A 22,491-nucleotide genomic window follows, 5' to 3' on the forward strand; every position below is an offset into this window, starting at 1 on the left:
ATTATTCAAACTGGTCAAACACACTTCATCTCTCATTACCTTCACAATTCACTTTGAATTAAATGGTTAGTTGAAAGCATCACTAATCTCAAATTCAAGAGAGCATGCAGATTGAAAAAAAATGCTTTACCTGGTGAGTTATTAATAGAAGCAGTAGAATCCACAAGTCCAGCTGTAGGACTGACACAGCTGGATGTCGAGGCTGGGACTGACCCATTCACAGAAGACTGCAGAGCCAGAGGACCTGCACTAGTAACCGATGGTGACTGCACCGTGGCACCCAGGGTAGATCCCAACAGGTTTACTGCAGTCTGAACTTTAACTTGCGCCATTCTCTATCACTGCAAAAAAAATGTTAATGAGCTGAAAGGGGCTATAGTGATAAAAGCAAAAAACTGAATTGTAATTAATATAACCTGGTTATGGAAGATGAAAATGGTTATCACATGCAAGACAATCTGCAAAAATCATTGGCTCTAATGCTTCATTCATGTTCACAGTTTGCAACCAACGGCACCTGTGAAGTTGGTAGCAAGTTCAATGTAGGCAGATTAGTGTGAGACAGTTATCAGAGGTGTAGGTAGTTTTTAGCTATGTTAAACAGTGATTTTAAAATAGTGGTGCATGAGCAAGCTGTGTATGCACAAGTGTGTTAAAGTCAATCTGGCTGCTGTGGAAACTGTACTGCCATATAAACTGGACAGTTTTTAACTACAAAAGTGGGAGCAGGCACTGAAAGGGAGCAGTTCTCCAATACAAACTAGGCTATACAGGAAGCTATAGTTCATAGTCTAATTATAGACAAACACTTAACTGTACACACAATTTCAGATGTCTATTGGACATCACTATTTCTCTACCAAAGAACTTGATCAAACTTCCAATAAACACATTGGGCTCGATGTTACCAGGCCTGCGGGTTTCCGGCGGGTTGGGATTCGGGAGCGTGGCCAACACGCTCGGTGAAATTAGTGGGTTGCCCGCGTGAACGTAGCAGGCAACACACTAATAGGAATCAATTACCTGCTCCTCCGGGGTCCACGCTGCTGGTCTGCGCGTCGGGCGGGCTGCGCATGCGCAGTACGATCTGTCAGCTGGAGGCTCTCTAGTTAAAGGGGCAGTCCTCCACTGACTGATGCTGCAACCAATGGAACAAATTTCAGCATGGAGCAGCCCAGGGGGAAGGCTGCTCCCAGTTTAATGATGCCTCACCCCAGGTATCATCAGATGGGGTGAGGAGGAGGGCGAAGATAGAGATCTTCCACCCGGCGGGCGGGAGGAAGCGGCCAGCCTCTGCCACCAAGAAGGCCTGGCTCGAGGTGGCAGAGGGGGTCACCTGCGCAACCAACATATCGCCCACCTGCATACAGTGCAGGAGGCGCTGCAATGACCTCAGTAGGTCAGCCACAGTGAGAACACGAAGTCTTTCCCCTACACTCCATCTGCCACAACACTGCCCCAACCCCACATCTCCTTTGGCACCGCCAACACTACTCTGTCACATCACCGCTCATACCCACTCAAACCCCATCCTCATCTTACCTCCACCTACTCACCTCGCCAGTACTCATCCTGCCACTAACACGCGACCCAATCCTCATACAATCTCATGGCTCTATCCCATACTCACCCTCTCGTGCATCTCCCTCACGGCCAGCCTCACTCAACCCGCCACCACCTGTGCTGCAGCCACAGGGCATGCATCACATATGTGCAGTAGGCAGCGTAAGGCAAATGTTTCGTGAGCATGAAGGGGGTGCACAAGGGTGTCAGAGGGTTTGCCATGGGTGTTACCTATATTGAATTTCAGAGCAACAAACAGCACATATTATATTGGCACCACCACTGCCATGTCTCCGCGCATCCTGTCTGTTGTGTCCAATAATGCCCGCTCCTGGGTATCACTATGAGGACCCACCACTGATGCCACCCATCGTGTTACTGCAGAGTAGGTGCAGGTGTATTTGCAGGGCTCTTCCGCGCAGACCACTGAGAGACATCGGCGGTGTAGCCGGCTGCACCCTGGAAGGATGCGGAGGAGAAGTTGTGGAGGGCAGTGGTGACTTTGGCAGCGACAGGTAAGCACTTGGTGCTGGGGCCAGCCAGGAGCAGCTCGGCATGAAAGAGCCTGCAGATCTCCACGACTACATGTCGAGCAAATCTGCGCCTCCCTGTGCACTGCTGCTCGGAGAGGTCCGGGGAGCTGCGCCTCGGTCTGTGGACCCTGCGGCGAGGGTAGTGCCCTCTGCGATGCGTCTCTCTCTGCGGTAGCCCTCCCTCCTGCTGTGCAGGTGGGCGTGCAACAACACCGTGTTGGGGGGCTCCACGTCTCTGCGGCGGACCGCGTGGACTGCGAGGCTGCTGGGGCTGGTCATGCTGTTCGTCCTCCAAGGGTGTCCACGCACCACCCATCTGGCAGGTATTGGTCTGAGGGGTTGTGCAGGGTAGGTAGGTGGTTCCTCGGACTGGGGCTGCGGTTTCGTGTCGGTCTGTCCTCTGGCTTGGCGGGGGGTGGTGGGGGGCAGGGGTTGCCCTATGTGACGCGGTGGCCTCCTGCGTGGGTGAAGGCTCTCCCCCGTGGAGTGCACCTTGGCACCTGCCACAGGCTGCTGGCTGCAACACGCCTGGTTGGAGAGAGACTGTTTCCCCCAGTGTGTGAAACACTCTGCGATGCAGGTAAAATCCCACACTTCCTCTTTTGACAGCTGATTCAGCTCATTAACTGACCTCAACAAGCAAGGTAAGTACTCTCAAGTGGAACCCCGCTGGCTTTAATTGCCTGCGGGATTCCCACCAGCGGGAGCCACGCACGCAGCCCCGCACGTCATCGGGGAACCCAGAAGTGGTCGGGATCGCGGCGCGATCCGGTCACGTGACCTCATATCGGGATTTTCGGGGCCCCCCTGCTGGAAACCCGCAGGAAACCCGACCCTAAAATCGAGCCCATTAAATCTCATCATTCAAACCTCGGGGAACGGAGCAGGGAGGGACAACAAGCCTTCTAAACCTTTTACCTGGCAACAATATTGCTATGATTTTCAACTGTGCCCTCCACAACCACTGAGCCACATATAGCTTACCAAACATAACATTTGATTTTAAATTCACATGGCCTACTCATAAATTTGTTCATTATTTTTAAAAGCATAGTAGCCAACCTCAAGAAATAAAAATTACTCAAGTAGAGATCCACACAAGTTAGGGCTCTATATTACCACATCACATTGACGAACCAGAAACAATGTAGAAATTAGCCGACCCCCAGGCAAATTAAAACATCTAATTTTCTGAGCCAGATCTATGTATGTTAAAATAAAATTCAATGTTTAAACAACCCCCACTCATAACTGCCCTGGAATACCTAATCTATTTTGAACAATTTTTCATAAGTAGTGACTTTCAGTAGGCATCTGAAATTGTGTGTATAGTAAATATTATGACTTGCTTACTAACGCTTACTAAACTTGCTCAGATAAGGTAGCTGAGGTCAAGTGACAATAAAAGCTTGTGGAACCAACGGTCTCAATTCACACTTCTACCCTCTAGTTAAGAGAGTGATGTTCTGAGGAGTGGGGGGGTGGGGGGTGGGGGGCGGCTAGGGGTGGAGGGGGGAGATGGGGAAAGTGTACTCAGTGGAGAATCCCAGCGATCAGTACTCTGGCCCCTACTATTCCTAATCTACATTAACATGGATTTAGAAAAGTAATGAAAGCTGATCAAATTTGCATTTACTAAACAGGAGGGAAGTATGGTGGCAACTGAGTTCAAGGAAGCTGCCAGGGACCAAAATGAGAAAAGAGGTAAAATTTGCAAAACAGGCAAATCAGTGGCAGACGAAATTCAGATGTGCAAGGTACTAAATTGATGTCAAATCACTGGAATGGTAATGAACAAAATGCAAAACTATATTGTTTTATCAGTTGGATTATTCAGTCAGATGATATCCCTGCTAAAACCAATGGAAAGAAATATCAGCTGGGGTGTACAACGGGCATCAAATCTGATATCACCCGTTTTACACAATCACCAAAAGTTAAAGAACATAAGAACAGATGAAATAGCAGCAGGAGTAGGCCATACGGCCCCACGAGCCTGCTACGCCATTCAGTAAGATCATAGCTGATCTTCGACCTCAACTCCACTTTCAAGCCCGATCCCCATATTCTCTGGTGAGAATGAGGAACTGAAAGAAATTAGTATTAGAAAAAAATAGCACTACAGAAATTAATGGGACTGAAAGTCGATAAATCCCAAGGACCTGATGATCTACTTCCCAGGGTTTTGAATGAGGTGGCTATAGAGATAGTGGATGCATTGGTTGTCATCTTCCAAAATTCTATAGATTCTGGAACGGTTCCTGCAGATTGGAGGGTAGCAAATGTAACCCCACTATTTAAGAAAGGAGGGAGAGAAAAAACAGGGAACGACAGACCTGTTAGCCTGACATCAGTAGTAGGGAAAATGCTAGAATCTATTATAAAGGATGTGATAACAGGACACTTAGAAAATAATAATAGGATTTGGCAGAGTCAACATGGATTTATGAAAAGGAAATCATGTTTGACAAACCTATTGGAGTTCTTTGAGGATGTAACTAGTAGAATAAATAAGGGGGAACCTTATGGATGTAGTATATTTGGATTTTCAGAAGGCTTTCGATAAGGTCCCACACAGGAAGTTGGTGAACAAAGTTAGAGCACATGGAATTGGGGGTAATATACTGACATGGATTGTGGGGTACCGAAGGGATCGGTGCTTGGGCCCCAGCTATTCACAATCTATATCAATGATTTGGATGAGGGGACTAAATGTAATATTTCCAAGATTGCTGATGACACAAAACTAGGTGGGAATGTGAGTCGTGAGGAGGATGCAAAGAGGCTTCAATGGGATATAGACAGGATCAGTGAGTGGGCAAGAACATGGCAGATGGAATATAGTGTGGAAAAATGTAAAGTTATCCACTTTGGTAGGAAAAACAGAAATGCGGAGTATTTTTTAAATCGTGAGAGGTTGGGAAATGTTGATATTCAAAGGTACCTGGGTGTCTTTGTGCATGAGTCACTGAAAGCTAACATGCAGATTATAGCAAGCAATTAGGAAGGCAAAAGGTATGTTGGCCTTTATTTCAAAAGGATTTGAGTACAGGAATAAAGATGTCTTACTGCAATTATATAGGGCCTTGGTGAGACCACACCTGGAGCATTGTGTACAATTTTGATCTCCTTACCTATGAAAAGATATACTTGCCATAGAGGGAGTGCAACGAAGGTTCACCAGACTGATTCCTGGGATTGTCGTATGAGGAGAGATTGAGTAGACTAGGCCTGATTCTCTAGAGTTTGGAAGAATGAGAGGTGATCTCATTGAAACATACAAAATTCTTACAGGGCTCGACAGGGTAGATGCAAGGAGGATGTTTCCCCGGGCTGGGGAGTCTAGAACCAGGGGTCACACAGTCTCAGAATAAGGGGTAGGCCATTTAGTACTGAGATGAGGAGAAATTTCTTCACTCAGAGGGTGGTGAATCTTTGGAATTTTCTAACCCAGAGTGCTGTGGAGGCTCAGTCATTGAATACATTCAAAACAGAGATTGATAGATTTCTAGATATTAAAGGCATCGAGGGATATGGGGATGGTGCAGGAAAATGGTGTTGAGGTAGAAGATCAGTCATGATCTTGTTGAATGGAGGAGCAGGCTCGAGGGGCTGGTTGGCCTTCTCCTGCTCCTATTTCTTATTTTCTTATCACTTGATTCCACTAGGGTCCAAAAATCTATCTATCTCATCCTTGAATATATTCAACGTCTCAGCATTCACAGCCCTCTGGGGTAGAGAATTCCAAAGGTTCACAACCTCTGATTGAAGAAATTCCTCCTCATCTCAGTCTTAAATGGCCGACCCTTTATCCTGAGACTATGTCCCCTAGTTCTAGACTTTCCATCTAGGGGATACAACCTCTCAGCATCTATCCTATCAAGCCCCCTCAGAATTTTATTTGTTTCAATTAGATCACCTCTCATTCTTCTAAACTCCAGAGAGTATAGGCCCATTCTACTCAATCTCCCCTCATAGGACAACCCTCTCATCGCAGGAATTAATCTAGTGAACCTTCGCTGCACCGCCTCCAAAGGCAAGTATTTTCTTCCTTAAATAATAGACCAAAACTGTACACAGTACTCCAGGTGAGGTCTCACCAAAGCCCTGTACAATTGTAATAAGAATTCCTTACTCTCGTACTCCAACCCCCTTGCAATAAAGGCCAACATGCCATTTGCCTTCCTAATTGCTTGCTGTACCTGCATGCTAAATTTTGTGTTTCTTGGACACCCAAATCTCTCTGAACACCAACATTTAATAGTTTCTCATCATTTAAAAAATATTCTGTTTTTCTATTCTTCCTACCAAAGTGAATAAGCTCACATATCCCTGCATTATACTCCACCTGCCACCTTCTTGCCCACTCACTTAACCTGTCTATATCCATTTGCAGATTCATGGAGTCCTCCTCACAGCTTACTTTCCCATCCAGCTTTGTATTGTCAGCAAACTTGGATAAATTACACTCAGTCCCTTCATCTGAGTCATTAATATAGATTGTAAATAGCTGAGGCCCAAGCACTGATCCTTGCGGAACCCCACTTGTTACAGCCAACCTGAAATGACCTGTTTATACCTACTCTCTCTTTTCTGTCCGTTAACCAATCCTCTATCCATGCTAATATACTACCCCAACCCCATGAGCCCTTATCTTGTGTAACACCCTTTTATGTCTCTCTCAGGCAGTCCCTCAGGGTCAAAGATGACTTGGTGGAAGATGCTTTTGTGTGGATTCTTTTAACACGGGATGGTTGTTGCACACCAACCACCACACAGTCCCAGCGGAATAAAGTCTTGGCCCAATGGCAAGGAAATCCAAGGCTCTGCTGTAGGACGAGGACTGTGCAGCACTTCACCAGAGTGTCAGCCTAGATTTTTGTGCTCAAGTCTCTGGAGTAGGACTTGAACCCACAACCTTCTACCTCAGAGGCGAGAGTGCTACCCACTGAGCCACGCTGACACTGCACCCTTTTATGTGGCACCTTATCGAATGCCTTTTGAAAATCCAAATATATGACATTCACTGATTCCCCGTTATCTATATCCTGCTAGTTACATCCTCGAAAAACTCTAATAGATTTGTCAAACATGATTTCCCTTTCATAAAACTATGCTGACTCTGCCTAATCATATTATGATTTTCTAACTACTCTGTTACCACTTCCTTAATGATGGATTCCAACATTTTCCCAACGACAGATGTCAGGCTAACTGGCCTGTAGTTCCCTGTTTTTTTTGCCTCCTTTCTTGAATAGCGGGGTTACATTTGTTACCTTCCTTGGAAGGTAGCAAATGTAATCCTGCTATTAAAATTACTCCCTTAGTTACCAAGACATAAGGGAACGTTTAAGCAATTGGAAACAGTGCAGAGAACCACTAGGCTGTTCACTGGTATCAAAAAACTGAGCTATAAGACTTGAGAAAAGGAGGTTCTATAACCTCAAAATGAGGCAACTAAGAGACACCTTACAGTAGCACACAATACATTAAATAATGCAGATAAGTTAAGATCATAAGAAATCATAAGATCATAAGAAATAGGAGCAGGAGTAGGCAATCCAGCCCCTCGAGCCTGCTCCACCATTCAACAAGATCATGGCTGATCTTTTACCTCAACGCCATTTTCCTGTACCGTCCCCATATCCCTTGATGCCTTTATTATCTGGAAATCTATCGATCTCTGTTTTGAATGTACTCTATGACTGAGCCTCCACAGCCCTCTGGGGTAGAGAATTCCAAAGATTCACCACCCTCTGAGTGAAGAAATTTCTCCTCATCACAGTCCTAAATGGCCTACCCCTTATTCTGAGACTGTGACCCCTTGTTTCCAGATTCCCCAGCCAGGGGAAACATCCTCCTTGCATCTACCCTGTCGAGCCCTGTAAGAATTTTTATGTTTCAATGAGATCACCTCTCATTCGTCTAAACTCTAGAGAATACAGGCCGAGTCTACTCAAAATCTCTTCATACGACAATCCCGCCATCCCAGGAATCAGTCTGGTGAACCTTTGTTGCACTCCCTCTATATCCTCTCTTAGGTAAGGAGATCAAAACTGTACATAATACTCCAGGTGTGGTCTCATCAAGGCCCTATATAATTGCAATTGTAAACAATTTTACAACACCAAGTTATAGTCCAGCAATTTTATTTGAAATTCACAAGCTTTCGGAGTCTTCCTCCTTCCTCAGGTGAATGTGGAAATGAAATCCTCGAACCTATCGCATTTATAAATCACAGAACAATGCTTGGTGATTACAGACAGTGTTTTCAACTGCCCGTTGCCAAGGCAATCAGTGTGCAGACAGACAGGTGTTACCTACAGATCCCCCGAATATACAAACCACCAAAAAAAAAAGAGGCAGAAACATCGAAAAGACAGCAAATGACCCGTTGTATTAAAAACAGATAACATTTGTTCGCTGGTGGGGTAACGTGTAGCGTGACATGAACCCAAGATCCTGGTTGAGGCTCTCCTCATGGGTGCGGAACTTGGCTATCAATTTCTGCTCGACGATTTTGCGTTGTCGTGTGTCTCGAAGGCCGCCTTGGAGTATGCTTACCCGAAGGTCCTACAACTCATCCGCTTCATCCTGGATCACAATGTCTTCACCTTCGACAAACAGTTCTTTACCCAAACACACGGAACAGCCATGGGGACCAAATTTGCACCCCAATACGCCAACATTTTCATGCACAAGTTCAAGCACGACTTCTTCACTGCACAGAACCTCCAACCAACACTTTCCACCAGATACATCGACGACATTTTCTTTCTATGGACCCACGGCGAGGAATCACTAAAGAGACGACACGATAACATCAACAAGTTCCATCCCACCATCAAGCTCACCATGGACTACTCCTCAGAATCAGTTTCTTTCTTGGACACACGAATCTCCATCAAAGACGGGCACCTCAGCACCTCACTCTACCGCAAGCCCACGGACAACCTCACGATGCTCCACTTTTCCAGCTTCCACCCTAACCACGTCAAAGAGACCATCCCCTATGGACAGGCCCTGCGAATACACAGGGTCTGCTCAGACGAGGAGGAACGCAATGGACACCTACAGGCGCTGAAAGACGCCCTAGTAAGAACGGGATATGACGCTCAACTCATCGATTGACAGTTCCAACGGGCTACAGTGAAAAATCGTCTCGACCTCCTCAGGAGACCAACACGGGACGCAACTAACAGAGTACCCTTTGTCGTCCAGTACTTCCCCGGAGCGGAGAAACTACGCCATGTTCTCCGCAGCCTTCAACATGTCATCAATGACGACGAACACCTCGCTATGGCCATCCCCACACCTCCACTACTCGCCTTTAAACAGCCACCCAACCTCAAACAGACCATCGTTCGCAGCAAATTACCTAGCTTTCAGGAGAACAGCGTCCACGACACCACACAACCCTGCCACGGCAACCTCTGCAAGACATGCCAGATCATCGACACAGATACCACCATCACACGAGAGGACACCACCCACCAGGTACATGGTTCATACTCCTGTGACTCGGCCAACGTTGTCTACCTCATGCGTTGCAGGAAAGGATGCCCCAGAGCATGGTACATTGGCGAGACCATGCAGACACTGCGACAACGGATGAACGGACACCGCGCAACAATTGCCAAACAGGAGGGTTCCCTCCCAGTCGGGGAACACTTCAGCAGTCAGGGACATTCAGCCACCGACCTTCGGGTAAGCATACTCCAAGGCAGCCTTCGAGACACACGACAACGCAAAATCGTCGAGCAGAAATTGATAGCCAAGTTCCGCACCCATGAGGACGGCCTCAACCGGGATCTTGGGTTTATGTCACGCTACACGTTACCTCACCAGCGAACAAATGTTATCTGTTTTAATACAACGGGTCATTTGCTGTCTTTTCGATGTTTCTGCCTCTCTCTTTTTTTTTGGTGGTTTGTATATTCGGGGGATCTGTAGGTAACACCTGTCTGTCTGCACACTGATTGCCTTGGCAACGGGCAGTTGAAAACACTGTCTGTAATCACCAAGCATTGTTCTGTGATTTATAAATGAGATAGGTTCGAGGATTTCATTTCCACATTCACCTGAGGAAGGAGGAAGCCTCCGAAAGCTTGTGAATTTCAAATAAAATTGCTGGACTATAACTTGGTGTTGTAAAATTGTTTACAATTGTCAACCCCAGTCCATCACCGGCATCTCCACATCATGCCTATATAATTGCAGTAAGACATCTTTATTCCTGTACTCAAATCCTCTTGAAATAAAGGCCAACATACCTTTTGCCTTCCTAATTGCTTGCTGTACCTGCATGTTAGCTTTCAGTGACTCATGTATAAGGACACCCAGGTCCCTTTGAACATCAACATTTCCCAATCTCTCACCATTTAAAAAATACTCTGCATTTCTGTTTTTCCTACCAAAGTGGATAACTTCACATTTTTCCACATTATATTTCATCTGCCATGTTCTTGTCCACTCACTTAGCCTGTCTATAACCCCTTGAAGCCTCTTTGCATCCTCCTCACGACTCACATTCCCAACTATTTTTGTGTCATCAGCAAACTTAAAAATATTACATTTGGTCCCCTCATCCAAATCATTGATACAGATTGTGAATAGCTGGGGCCCAAGCACTGATCCCTGCGGTACCCCACTAGTCACAGTCTGCCAACCTGAAAAAGACCTGTTTATTCCTACTCTCTGTTTTCTGTCTGTTAACCAATTCTCAATCCATGCCAGTATATTACCCCCAATTCCATGTTCCCCATCTTTGTTCACCAACCTCCTATGTGGGACCTTATCGAAAGCCTTCTCAAAATCCAAATACACCACATATACTGGTTCCCCCTTATCTATTCTACTAGTTACATCCTCAAAGAACTCCAATAGGTTTGCCAAACATGATTTCCTTTTCATAAATCCATGTTGACTCTACCAAATCCTATTATTATTTTCTAAGTGTCCTGTTATCACATCCTTTATAATAGAGTCTAGTATTTTCCCTACTACTGATGTCAGGCTAACAGGTCTGTAGTTCCCTGTTTTCTCTCTCCCTCCTTTCTTAAATAGTGGGGTTACATTTGCCACCCTCCAATCTGCAGGAACCATTCCAGAATCTATAGAATTTTGGAAGATGACAACCAATGCATCCACTATCTCTATAGCCACCTCTTTCAAAACCCTGGAATGTAGATCATCAGGTCCTTGGGATTTATCGTCTTTCAGTCCAATTAATTTCTCTAATACTCTTTTTTTACTAATACTAATTTCTTTCAGTTCCTCATTCTCGCCAGGCCCTTGATTCTCTGGTATTTCTGAGAGGTTTTTTGTGTCTTCTTCCATGAAGACAGACACAAAGTATTTGTTTAATTTCTCTGCCATTTCCTTATTCCCCATTATAAATTCTCCCATCTGTCTGTAAGGGACCCACATTTGCTTTCGCCAGTCTTTTCTTTTTTACATACCTGTAGAAGCTTTTACAGTCTGTTTTCATGTTTCTCGCTAGATTACTCTCATATTCTATTTTCCCTTTCTTGATCAATTTCTTGGTCCTCCTTTGCTGAATTCTAAAATGCTCCCAATCCTCAGGCTTACTGCTTTAATTTCTGTTCTTAGCCATGGTTGGACCACTTTTCCTGTTGGGTTTTTGTACCTTAAAGGAATATATATTTGTTGCAAATTATGTATTAATTCTTTAAATGCTAGCCATTGCCTGTCTACCGTCATACCTTTTCACATAATTCCTCAGTCAACCATAGCCAACTTGCACCTCATACCTTCGTAGTTTCCTTTTGTTTAGATTTAAGACCCTAGTTTCGGATTGAACTACATCACTTTCAAACTTAATGAAAAATTCTATCATATTATGGTCACTCTTCCCTAAGGGCTCCTTTACAACAAGATTATTAATTAACCCTTTCTCATTGCACAATACTAGATCTAAAATAGTGTGTTCCCTAGTTGGTTCCTCAACATACTGATCTAGGAAACCATCTCATATACATTCCAGGAATTCGTCATCCACAGTATTAGTGCTAATTTGGTTTGCCCAATCTATATGTAGATTAAAGTCCCCCATGATTACTGTATTACCCTTGGTACAGGCATTTCTAATTTCCTGCTTCATACCGTGCCCTACATTACCACTACTGTTTGGTGGCCTATAAACAACTCCCACCAATGTTTTCTGCCCCTTGCTGTTTCTTAGCTCCATCCAAACTGATTCTACATCTTGATATTCTGAGCCAAGATCCTTTCTCACTATTGTACTGATCTCATCCTTTATTAACAGCGCTACCCCACCTCCTTTTCCTTTTTGCCTGTCCTTCCTAAATGTCAAATATCCTTGAATAATCAGTTCCCAGCCTTGGTCACCCTGCAGCCACGACTTCGTAATGGCAATTAGGTCATACCCATTTACTCCTATTTGTGCTGTCAATTCACCTACCTTGTTGCGAATGCTGCGTGGGATTCAGATAAAGTGCCTTTAATTTTGCCTTTTTTTCCTATTTTGACCTTAATTGCTGCTGCCTTCCAATTTCACTTACTACTTTTCTGCCTTCCACTTCCAGCTTTGTTACTCTCCCTTCTGAATCTCCTCTCAGGTTCCTATCCCCCTGCCAAGTTAGTTTAAACCCACCACAACAGCACTAGCAAACCTCCCCGCAAGGATATTGGTCCCGGCCCTGTTGAGGTGCAACCCGTCCGGCTTGTCCAGGTCCCACCTCCCACAGAACCGGTCCCAATGCCCCAGGAATCTAAAGCCCTCCCTCCTGCACCATCTCTCCAGCCATGCATTCATCTGCTCTATCCTCCTATTTCTATACTCACTAGCGCGTGGCACCGGGAATAATCCGGAGATTACTACCCTTGAGGTCCTGCTTCTTAATCTCTTTCCTAACTCCTTAAACTCTGCCTGCAGGACCTCATCCCTCTTTCTACCTATGCCATTGGTACCAATATGGACCACGACCTCTGGCTGTTCACCCTCCCCCCCCGACAGAATGTAAATCGGAGTATAATTTCAAGGTAAGCCAGGACACTAGAACAAGCAGACATAGACTAAATGTGGAACAAATGACAGGCTGTAGTCCAAGGTACTGTTGATTGATCAGCGAATTTGGATTGTTAATGGAACATGGAGGGACAATCTGTCACTAGGAGTTGGAATTCTTTCCTCTCTCTTCAGATAACCCCGTTTGGCAATGACCTAACAGATATGGTGATACTACCAGGACAAGTATCCGGAAGCTTATCATTGTTCTGTGCAGGTAAGCTGCATGTTTTTAGCTGGTAAAACTACAGCCTTATGTCTTCACACACTTGATGGTCCCTAAGCCTCATCTCTGCCAACCTGTGCCTAAGTTCCCTGGATTTGGGTAACTGGAGTCCCCATGGGGAGAGTGTCCCCACTCCATATTAGTCAAACATAAAATCTACAGCTGCAGTAGCTTGGTTTGGAGACTCTTAACTGTCAAACAGTCGGCCAACATAAAAATTATGAAAAATGTCTTCCAAAGCAATTCACAGCCAATGAAGTAGTTTTGAATTGTAATCACTGTTGTAATGTAAGGAAATGTGGCAGCAAATTTGCATAAGCAACGCGATAAATGACCATATAAACTATAGAAACATAAGAACCATAGGCCATTTAGCCCCTCAAGCCTGTTCCACCATTCAATTAAATCGCGGGTGATCTGTACCTCAACTCCATTTATTCATCTTTGTTCCATATCCTTTGATACCTTTACCCAACAAAAATATAGAAGGCCATTCAGCCCATCGAGCTTTTGCCAGCGCTATCTTTCAAAGCGCTATCCAATTAGTTCCACTTCCCTGCTCTTTACGCAGGGCCCTGTAAAGTTTTCCTTTTCAACCAAATATCTAATTCCCTTTTGAAAATTACCACTGAAGCTGCTTCCACCACCCTTTCAGGCAGTGCATTCTAGATCATAACAACTCTGCGTAAAAAAATGTTCTCCTCTCCTAGTTCTTTTGCCAATTACGTTAAATCTGTGTCCTCTGGTTACCGACCCTTCTGCCAATGGAAACAGTTTCTCCCTATCTACTCTACCCTTCATACCCTTACCCATTACCCGTCATAATATTGAACACTTCTATTAAATTGCTGCTCTAAGTAGAAATATTCCAGCTTCTCTAGTCTTTTTTTATTCGTTCATTGGGTGTGGGCATCGCTGACAAGGCCAGCATTTATTGCCCATCTGTAATGGCCCTTGTGAAGGTGCTGTTGAGCTGCCTTGTTGAAACGCTGCAGTCTGTGTGGTGAAGGTTCTCCCACAGTGCTGTTAGGAAGGGAGTTCCAGGATTTTGACCCAGCGACGATGAAGGAACGGCGATACATTTCCAAGTCGGAATGGTATGTGACTTAGAGGGGAACGTGCAGGTGGTGTTGTTCCCATGTGCCTGCTGCCCTTGTCCTTTTAGGTGGTACAGGTTGCGGGTTTGGGAGTTGCTGCAGTGCATCCTGTGGATGCTACACTCTGCAGCCATGGTGCGCCAGTGGTGAAGACAATGAATGTTTAGGGTGGTGCCTGGGGTGCCAATCAAGCGGGCTGCTTCGTCCTGGATGGTGTCGAGCTTCATGAGGTGAGTCACTCGCCGCAGAATACCCAGCCTCTGACCTGCTCTTGTAGCCACAATATTTATGTGGCTGAGCCAGTTAAATTTCTGGTCAATGGTGACCCCCAGGATGTTGATGGTGGGGAAATTCGGCGATGATAATGCTGTTGAATGTCATGGGGAGGTGGTTAGACTCTCTTGTTGGAGATGGTTATTGCCTGGCACTTGTCTGGCCCGAATGTTACTTGCCACTTATCAGCCCAAGCCTGGATGTTGTCCAGGTCTTGCTGCATGCAGGCACGGACTGCTTCATTATCTGAGGAGTTGCGAATGGAACCGAACACTGCAATCATCAGCGAACATCCCCATTTCTGACCTTATGATGGAGGGAAGGTCAGTGATGAAGCAGCTGAAGATGGTTGGGCTTAGGACACTGCCCTGAGGAACTCCTGCAGCAATGTCCTGGGGCTGAGATGATTGGCCGCCAACAAACCGCTACCATCTTCCTTTGTGCTAGGTATGACTCCAGCCATAGGAGAGTGTTCCCCGATTCCCATTGACTTCAATTTTACTAGGGCTCCTTGGTGCCACACTCGGTCAAATGCTGCCTTGATGTCAAGGGCAATCACTGTCACCTCACCTCTGGAATTTAGCTCTTTTGTCCATGTTTGGACCAAAGCTGTAATGAAGTCTGGAACCGAGTGGTCCTGGCGAAGCCCAAACTGAGCATCGGTGAGCAGATTATTGGTGAGTAAGTGCTGCTTGATAGCACTGTCGACCACACCTCCCATCACTTTGCTGATGATTGAGAGTAGACTGATAGGGAACTAATTGGCTCGATTGGATTTGTCCTGTTTTTTGTGGACAGGACATACCTGGACAATTTTCCACATTGTCGGGTAGATGCCAGTGTTGTAGCTGTACTGGAACAGTTTGGCTGGAGGCGCGGCTTGTTCTGGATCACAAGGCTTCAGCACGACAACTGGGATGTTGTCGGGGCCCATAGCTTTTGCTGTATCCAGTGCACTCAGCTATTTCTTGATATCGTGTGGAGTGAATCGAATTGGCTGAAGGCTGGCTTCTGTGATGGTGGGGATATCGGGAGGAGGCTGAAGTGGATCATCCACTTTGCACTTCTGGCTGAAGATGGTTGCAAACACTTTAGCCTTGTCTTTTGCACTCACGTTCTGGACTCTGCCATCATTGAGGATGGGGATGTTCGCGGAGCCTCCTCCTCCGGTTAGTTGTTTAATTGTCCACCACCATTCACGACTGGATGTGGCAGGACTGCAGAGCTTTGATCTGATCCTTTGGTTGTGGAATCGCTTAGCTCTGTCCACAGCATGTTGCTTCCGCTGTTTAGCATGCATGTAGTCCTGTGTTGTAGCTTCAGCAGGTTGGCGCCTATTTTTAGGTACCCCTGGTGCTGATCCTGGCATGCTTTTCTACATTCCTCATTGAACCAGGGTTGATCCCCTGGTTTGTTGGTAATGGTTGTGAGGAATATGCCAGGCCATGAGGTTACAGATTGTGCTGGAATACCGTTCCGCTGCTGCTGATGGCCCACAGCGCCTCATGGATGCCCAGTTTTGAGCTGCTAGATCTGTTCTGAATCTATCCCATTTAGCACGGTGGTAGTGCCACACAACACGTTGGATGGCGTCATCAGTGTGAAGACGGGACTTTGTCTCCACAAGGACTGTGTGGTGCTCACTCTTACCAATACTGTCATAGACGGATGCATCTGCGGCAGGTAGATTGGTGAGGACGAGGTCAAGTAGGTTTTTCCCTCGTGTTGGTTCGCTCACCAGCTGCCAAAGGCCCAGTCTGGCAGCTATGTCATTCAGGACTCGGCCAGCAGTGGTGCTAGCGAGCCACTCTTGGTGATGGACATTGAAGTCCCCCACCCAGAGTACATTCTGTGCCTTTACTACCCTCTGTGCTTCCTCCAATGGTGCTCACCATGGAGGAGGACTTATTCATCAGCTGAGGGAGGGCGGTAGATAATAATCAGTCGGAGGTTTCCTTGCCCATGTTTGACCTGATGCCATGAGATTTCATGGGGTCCGGAGTCAATGTTGAGGACTCCCAGGGCCACTCCCACCTGACTGTATATCACTGTACTGCCACCTCTGGTCGGTCTGTCCTGCCGGTGGGACAGAACATACCCAGGGATGGTGATGGAAGAGTTTGGGACGTTGGCTGAACGGTATGATTCTGTGAGTATTGTTATATCAGGCTGTTGCTTGATAGTCTGTGGGACAGCTCTCCCAATTTTGGCACAAGTCCCCAGATGTTACTGAGGAGGACTTTGCAGGATCGACTGGGCTTGGTTTGCTTTTGTCATGTCCAGTGCCTAGTGGTCCGATGCCGGGTGGTCCATCCGGTTTTATTTTTATTGTGACTTTCTGTAGCGAGACTGTACAACTGAGTGGCTTTCTATGCCAATTCAGAGGGCGATTAAGAATCAACCACATTACTGTGGGTCTGGAGTCACATATAGGCCAGACCGGGTAAGGACGGCAAGTTTCCTTCCCTAAAGGGCATTAGTGAACCAGATGGGTTTTTATGACAATTCGATAGTTTCATGGCCACCATTACTGATACTAGTTTTTGTTTATTCCAGATTTTATTAATTAATTGAACCCCAACTGCTGTGGTGGGATTTGAACTCATGACTCTGGATCAGTAGTCCAATAACATAACCACTATGCTACTGTACCCGTCTCTCCACATAACTAAAGTCCCTCATCCCTGGTACCATTTTAGTAAATTTCCTCTGCACCCTCTCCAAGGCCTTGACACAATAATAACATAAGAACATAAGAAATAGGAGCAGGAGTAGGCCATATGGTCCCTTCAGCCTGCTCCGCCATTCAATAAGATCATGGCTGATCTTCTGCCTCAACTCCACTTTCCCACCCAACCACTTAGCTTTGATAACACTTGCAACTTTATTTTTTCATATTCCCTTTTTACACCTCTTATTACTTTCTTTTATCCCTTTGCTGCTTTTTATAGCTCTACCAGTCCACTGGATTTCCATTTTTCCTTGCATTTGTGTATGCCTTTTCTTTTAGCTCAATACTGTTTGTTACCACATTTGTCGACCATGGTTGCTTAATTACACAAGTGGAGCCATTTGTCTTTTTGGGGTAAGTACTGGTTTTAGGAAGAAAGGAACAGAAGTAGGCCATTCAACCCTCGAACCTCTTCCGCAATTCAAATATTGTAAACAATTTTACAACACCAAGTTATAGTCCAGCAATTTTATTTTAAATTCACAAGCTTTCGGAGATTTTCTCCTTCCTCAGGCAAATGTTTCAAGAGCTCATGGCTGACCTCAACTATATTTATCCACCTTTATTCCATATTCCTTGATACCTTTACCCAACAAAAATCGATCGATCTGTCTATAAAACTTCAATTGATCCAGCTTCCACAGCCTTTTGGGAGAGAGTTCCAGATTCCCACAGCTCTTTGCGTGAAAAAATGTTTCCTGATTTCATTCCTAAATGGCCGAGTATCTAATTTTAAGATTATGCCCTCTTGTTCTGGATTCCCCACCTGAGGAAATAGTTTCTCTATATCTACCCTATCAAATCCCTTTATCATTTTCAATCGAGCCAAATACTTCTTTGAATACTTCCCACTGGTTGTCTGTAGGTTTAACCATTAAAGTTCAGCCCATTGTACTGCCTTTAATTTATTTCTCATCCCTTCAAAGTTTGCCTTACTTAAATTTAAAACCTTGATTTATGACTCTCCCTTCTCCCTCTCAAACCTTAATATTAAATTGAGTCATATTATGGTCACTATTTGCAAGATGTTCTCTTACCATCAGATCGTTAACTAATTTTGGTTTGTTTCTCAAATCCAATATGGCCTGTTCCTTCTTTTTTAATTCATTCATGGGATGTGGGCGTCGCTGGCAGAGCCAGCATTTATTGCCCATCCCTAATTGCCCTTGAGACGGTGGTGGTGGTGGTGAGCCGCCTTCTTGAACCACTGCAGTCCGTGTGGTGAAAATACGTCCACAGTGCTGTTAGGTAGGTAGTACCAGGATTTTGACCCAGGGATGATGTAGGAACGGCGATATATTTCCAAGTCAGGATGTTGGTGGTGTTCCCATGCGCCTGCTGCCCCTGTCCTTTTAGGTGGTAGAGGTCGCGGGTTTGGGAGGTGGTGTCAAAGAAACCATGGCGAGTTGCAGCAGTGCATCCTGTAGATGGTACACGCTGCAGCCACGGTGCGCCGGTGGTGGAGGGAGTGAATGTTTAAGGTGGTGGATGAGGTGCCATTCAAGCAGGCTGCTTTATCCTGCTTCGAGCTTCTTGAGGGTTGTTGAAGCTGCACTCATCCAGGCAAGTGGAGAGTATTCCATCACACTCCTGACTTGTGCCTTGTAGATGGTGGAAAGGCTTTGGGGAGTCAGGAGGTGAGTCACTCGCCGCAGAATACCCAGCCTCTGACCTGCTCTCGTAGCCACAGTATTTATATGGCTGGTCCAGTTCAGTTTCTGGTCAATGGTGACCCCCAGGATGTTGATGGTGGGGGATTCGGCGATGGTAATGCCGTTGAATGTCAAGGGGAGGTGGTTAGTCTCTCTCTTGTTGGAGATGGTCATTGCCTGGCACTTATCTGGCGCGAATGTTATTTGCCACTTATCAGCACAAGCCTGGATGTTGTCCAGGTCTTGCTGCATGCGGGCTCGGACTGCTTCATTATCTGAGGGGTTGCGAATGGAACTGAACACTGTGCAGTCATCAGCGAACATCCCCATTTCTGACCTTATGATGGGGGGAAGGTCATTGATGAAGCAGCTGAAGATGGTTGTGCCTAGGACACTGCCCTGAGGAACTCCTGCAGCAATGTCCTGGGGTTGAGATGATTGACCTCCAACAACCACTACCATCTTCCTTTGTGCTAGGTATGACTCCAACCACTGGAGAGTTTTCCCCCTGATTCCCATTGACTTCAATTTTACTAGGGCTCCTTGGTGCCACACTCGGTCAAATGCTGCCTTGATGTCAAGGGCAGTCACTCTCACCTCACCTCTGGAATTCAGCTCTTTTGTCCATGTTTGGACCAAGGCTGTAATGAGGTCTGGAGCCGAGTGGTCCTGGCGGAACCCAAACTGAGCATCAGTGAGCAGGTTATTGGTGAGTAAGTGCCGCTTGATAGCACTGTCGACGACACCTTCCATCACTTTGCTGATGATTGAGAGTGGACTGATGGGGCGGTAATTGGCCGGATTGGATTTGTCCTGCTTTTTGTGGACAGGACATACCTGGGCAATTTTCCACATTGTCGGGTAGATGCCAGTGTTGTAGCTGTACTGGAACAGTTTGGCTAGAGGTGCAGCTAGTTCTGGAGCACAAGTCTTCAGCACTACAGCTGGGATGTTGTCGGGGCCCATAGCCTTTGCTGTATCCAGTGCACTCAGCCGTTTCTTGATATCACGTGGAGTGAATCGAATTGGCTGAAGACTGGCTTCCGTGATGGTGGGGATATCGGGAGGAGGCTGAGATGGATCATCCACTCAGCACTTCTGGCTGAAGATGGTTGCAAACGCTTCAGCCTTGTCTTTTGCACTCACGTGCTGGACTCCGCCATCATTGAGAATGGGGATTTTGCAGAGCCTCCTCCTCCCGTTAGTTGTTTAATTGTCCACCACCATTCACGACTGGATGTGGCAGGACTGCAGAGCTTTGATCTGATCCGTTGGTTGTGGAATCGCTTAGCTCTGTCTATAGCATGTTGCTTCCGCTGTTTAGCATGCATGTAGTCCTGAGTTGTAGCTTCACCAGGTTGGGACCTCATTTTTAGGTACGCCTGGTGCTGCTCCTGGCATGCTCTTCTACACTCCTCATTGAACCAGGGTTGATCCCCTGGCTTGTTGGTAATGGTAGACTGAGGAATATGCCGGGCCATGAGGTTACAGATTGTGCTGGAATACAATTCTGCTGCTGCTGATGGCCCACAGCACCTCATGGATGCCCAATTTTGAGCTGCTAGATCCGTTCTGAATCTATCCCATTTAGCACGGTGGTAGTGCCACACAACACGTTGGATGGTGTCCTCAGTGCGAAGACGGGACTTCATCTCCATGAGGACTGTGCGGTGGTCACTCCTACCAATACTGTCATGGACAGATGCATTTGCGACAGGTAGATTGGTGAGGACGAGGTCAAGTAAGTTTTTCCCTCGTGTTGGTTCGCTCACCACCTGCCGCAGGCCCAGTCTAGCAGCTATGTCCTTCAGGATTCGGCCAGCTCGGTCAGTAGTGGTGCTACCGAGCCACTCTTGGTGATGGACATTGAAGTCCCCCACCCAGAGTACATTTTGTGCCCTTGCTACCCTCAGTGCTTCCTCCAAGTGGTGCTCAACATGGAGGAGGCCTGATTCATCAGCTGAGGGAGGGCGGTAGGTGGTAATCAGCAGGAGAGTTCCTTGCCCATGTTTGACCTGATGCCATGAGACTTCATGTGGTCCGGAGTCAATGTTGAGGACTCCCAGGGCCACTCCCTCCTGTCTGTATACCACTGTACCACAACTCTGGTGGGTCTATCTTGCCTTTGTCGGTTCTAAAACATATTGTTCTAGAAAATTGCCCAGAATACATTCTAGAAATTCATTGCCTTTACTACTTGAGCTGTTCTGCTTCTCCAAGTCTATGTGAAAATTAAAATTTCCCATTATAAACATATTCTGTTTGCTACACGCTTCCCTGAACTCCATATTAGGGCTCTGTTCCTTAATCTATAACTTAGCACCTTTAAATCACATTGCTTAACCTCAAACCTATCTATGTCATTGGTTGAATGAACCACGACCTCTTGCTGCTTGCCCTCCCATTCCAGAAATTTTTGTTTTGCTCCATGAAGTTCCCTCCCTGGCACCTGCGAAGCAACTTACCATTCGGTACTCTGGATCACGTCTACAAAGGAACTACCTACACCCTAACTATAGAATCCCCTGCAATCACCACTCACTTATTCTTACTGCACTGTACTGTTTCCCCCGTGGGTAGCCACTCGCTTCCCAGTGCCTTGTAGTCACTCATGGTTACCCTCCACTGCGTCAACGGTTTTGTCCACATCACTATACACAGATATATTTATTGGACAAATCCAGCTCCATAGATGATCCGCTTTCTACCCTCATGTGTCACTTTCTGCCCTGTGCACCAATCGTCACCCAGTCTCCCTTACCGGCATTTCTACTCCTAGCAGCCTGTGGGGTGAACACCCTCTGGAACATCTACTCCAGAAAACCTTCTCCTTCCTGAATGTTGCGAGTGTGTCCATTTGACTCTCAAGTTGTCCAACTTTCTGCTCGAAAAGTACAACCTTTGGACACTTTATACATATGTATTCATCCTGCATGGTACATGTGTCCAGGCAGGTCCACATCACACATCACTCCCGACTCTGAACCTGCCATATATATTTATATGTTTAACCCAACAGATTTTTTTTGAAAGCTATTGTTTTATTCGCTCTACTTTATTATTTTTATTTAATGCTTTGAAAGTCTCTTGCTGTCCTATCTGATAGTGAATAATTACTTAAAATAGTTAGCTCTTTCTTGCCACTACCACGCCAAGCTTGTAGGTTACTGTTTTCTTGGATGGGTTATAGGGGAGATGGTGCAAAAAACAATCCAGTAATGGAAATGATATGAAAAAGGCGGCAGCTGACTCACCTGCCAACACTCCTAGGTGACGGTGACATCACCGATCTATCATTCACTGTATCCTAATCAACAAATCTGAGTGTTAAGGAAACCTTGCAGCATTTATCCACTCTATTTTAGT

At 46.0% G+C, this 22,491-nt stretch overlaps 1 protein-coding gene across 7 annotated transcripts in view; it reads right to left on the minus strand.

Moving 5' to 3' along the window:
- The window catches only part of stau2 (staufen double-stranded RNA binding protein 2), a 339,148-nt gene that overhangs the window by 280,567 nt on the left and 36,090 nt on the right, over positions 1-22,491 (minus strand). For 5 of the 7 annotated variants that reach the window (XM_067980463.1, XM_067980462.1, XM_067980461.1 and 2 more), the window contains exon 2: positions 131-341. The exons of 1 other annotated variant lie outside the window; for it this stretch is intronic. In XM_067980463.1, coding sequence (XP_067836564.1) covers positions 131-332 — 202 coding nt within the window. In that variant the 5' untranslated portion in view covers positions 333-341. Of the gene's footprint in view, positions 1-130; positions 342-22,491 lie in introns of those variants that run through there. One more of the 7 variants, XM_067980466.1, reaches the window with a different exon arrangement.

Source organism: Heptranchias perlo, chromosome 3 (genome assembly GCF_035084215.1).
Source record: "Heptranchias perlo isolate sHepPer1 chromosome 3, sHepPer1.hap1, whole genome shotgun sequence".
Classification (NCBI taxonomy): domain Eukaryota; kingdom Metazoa; phylum Chordata; class Chondrichthyes; order Hexanchiformes; family Hexanchidae; genus Heptranchias; species Heptranchias perlo.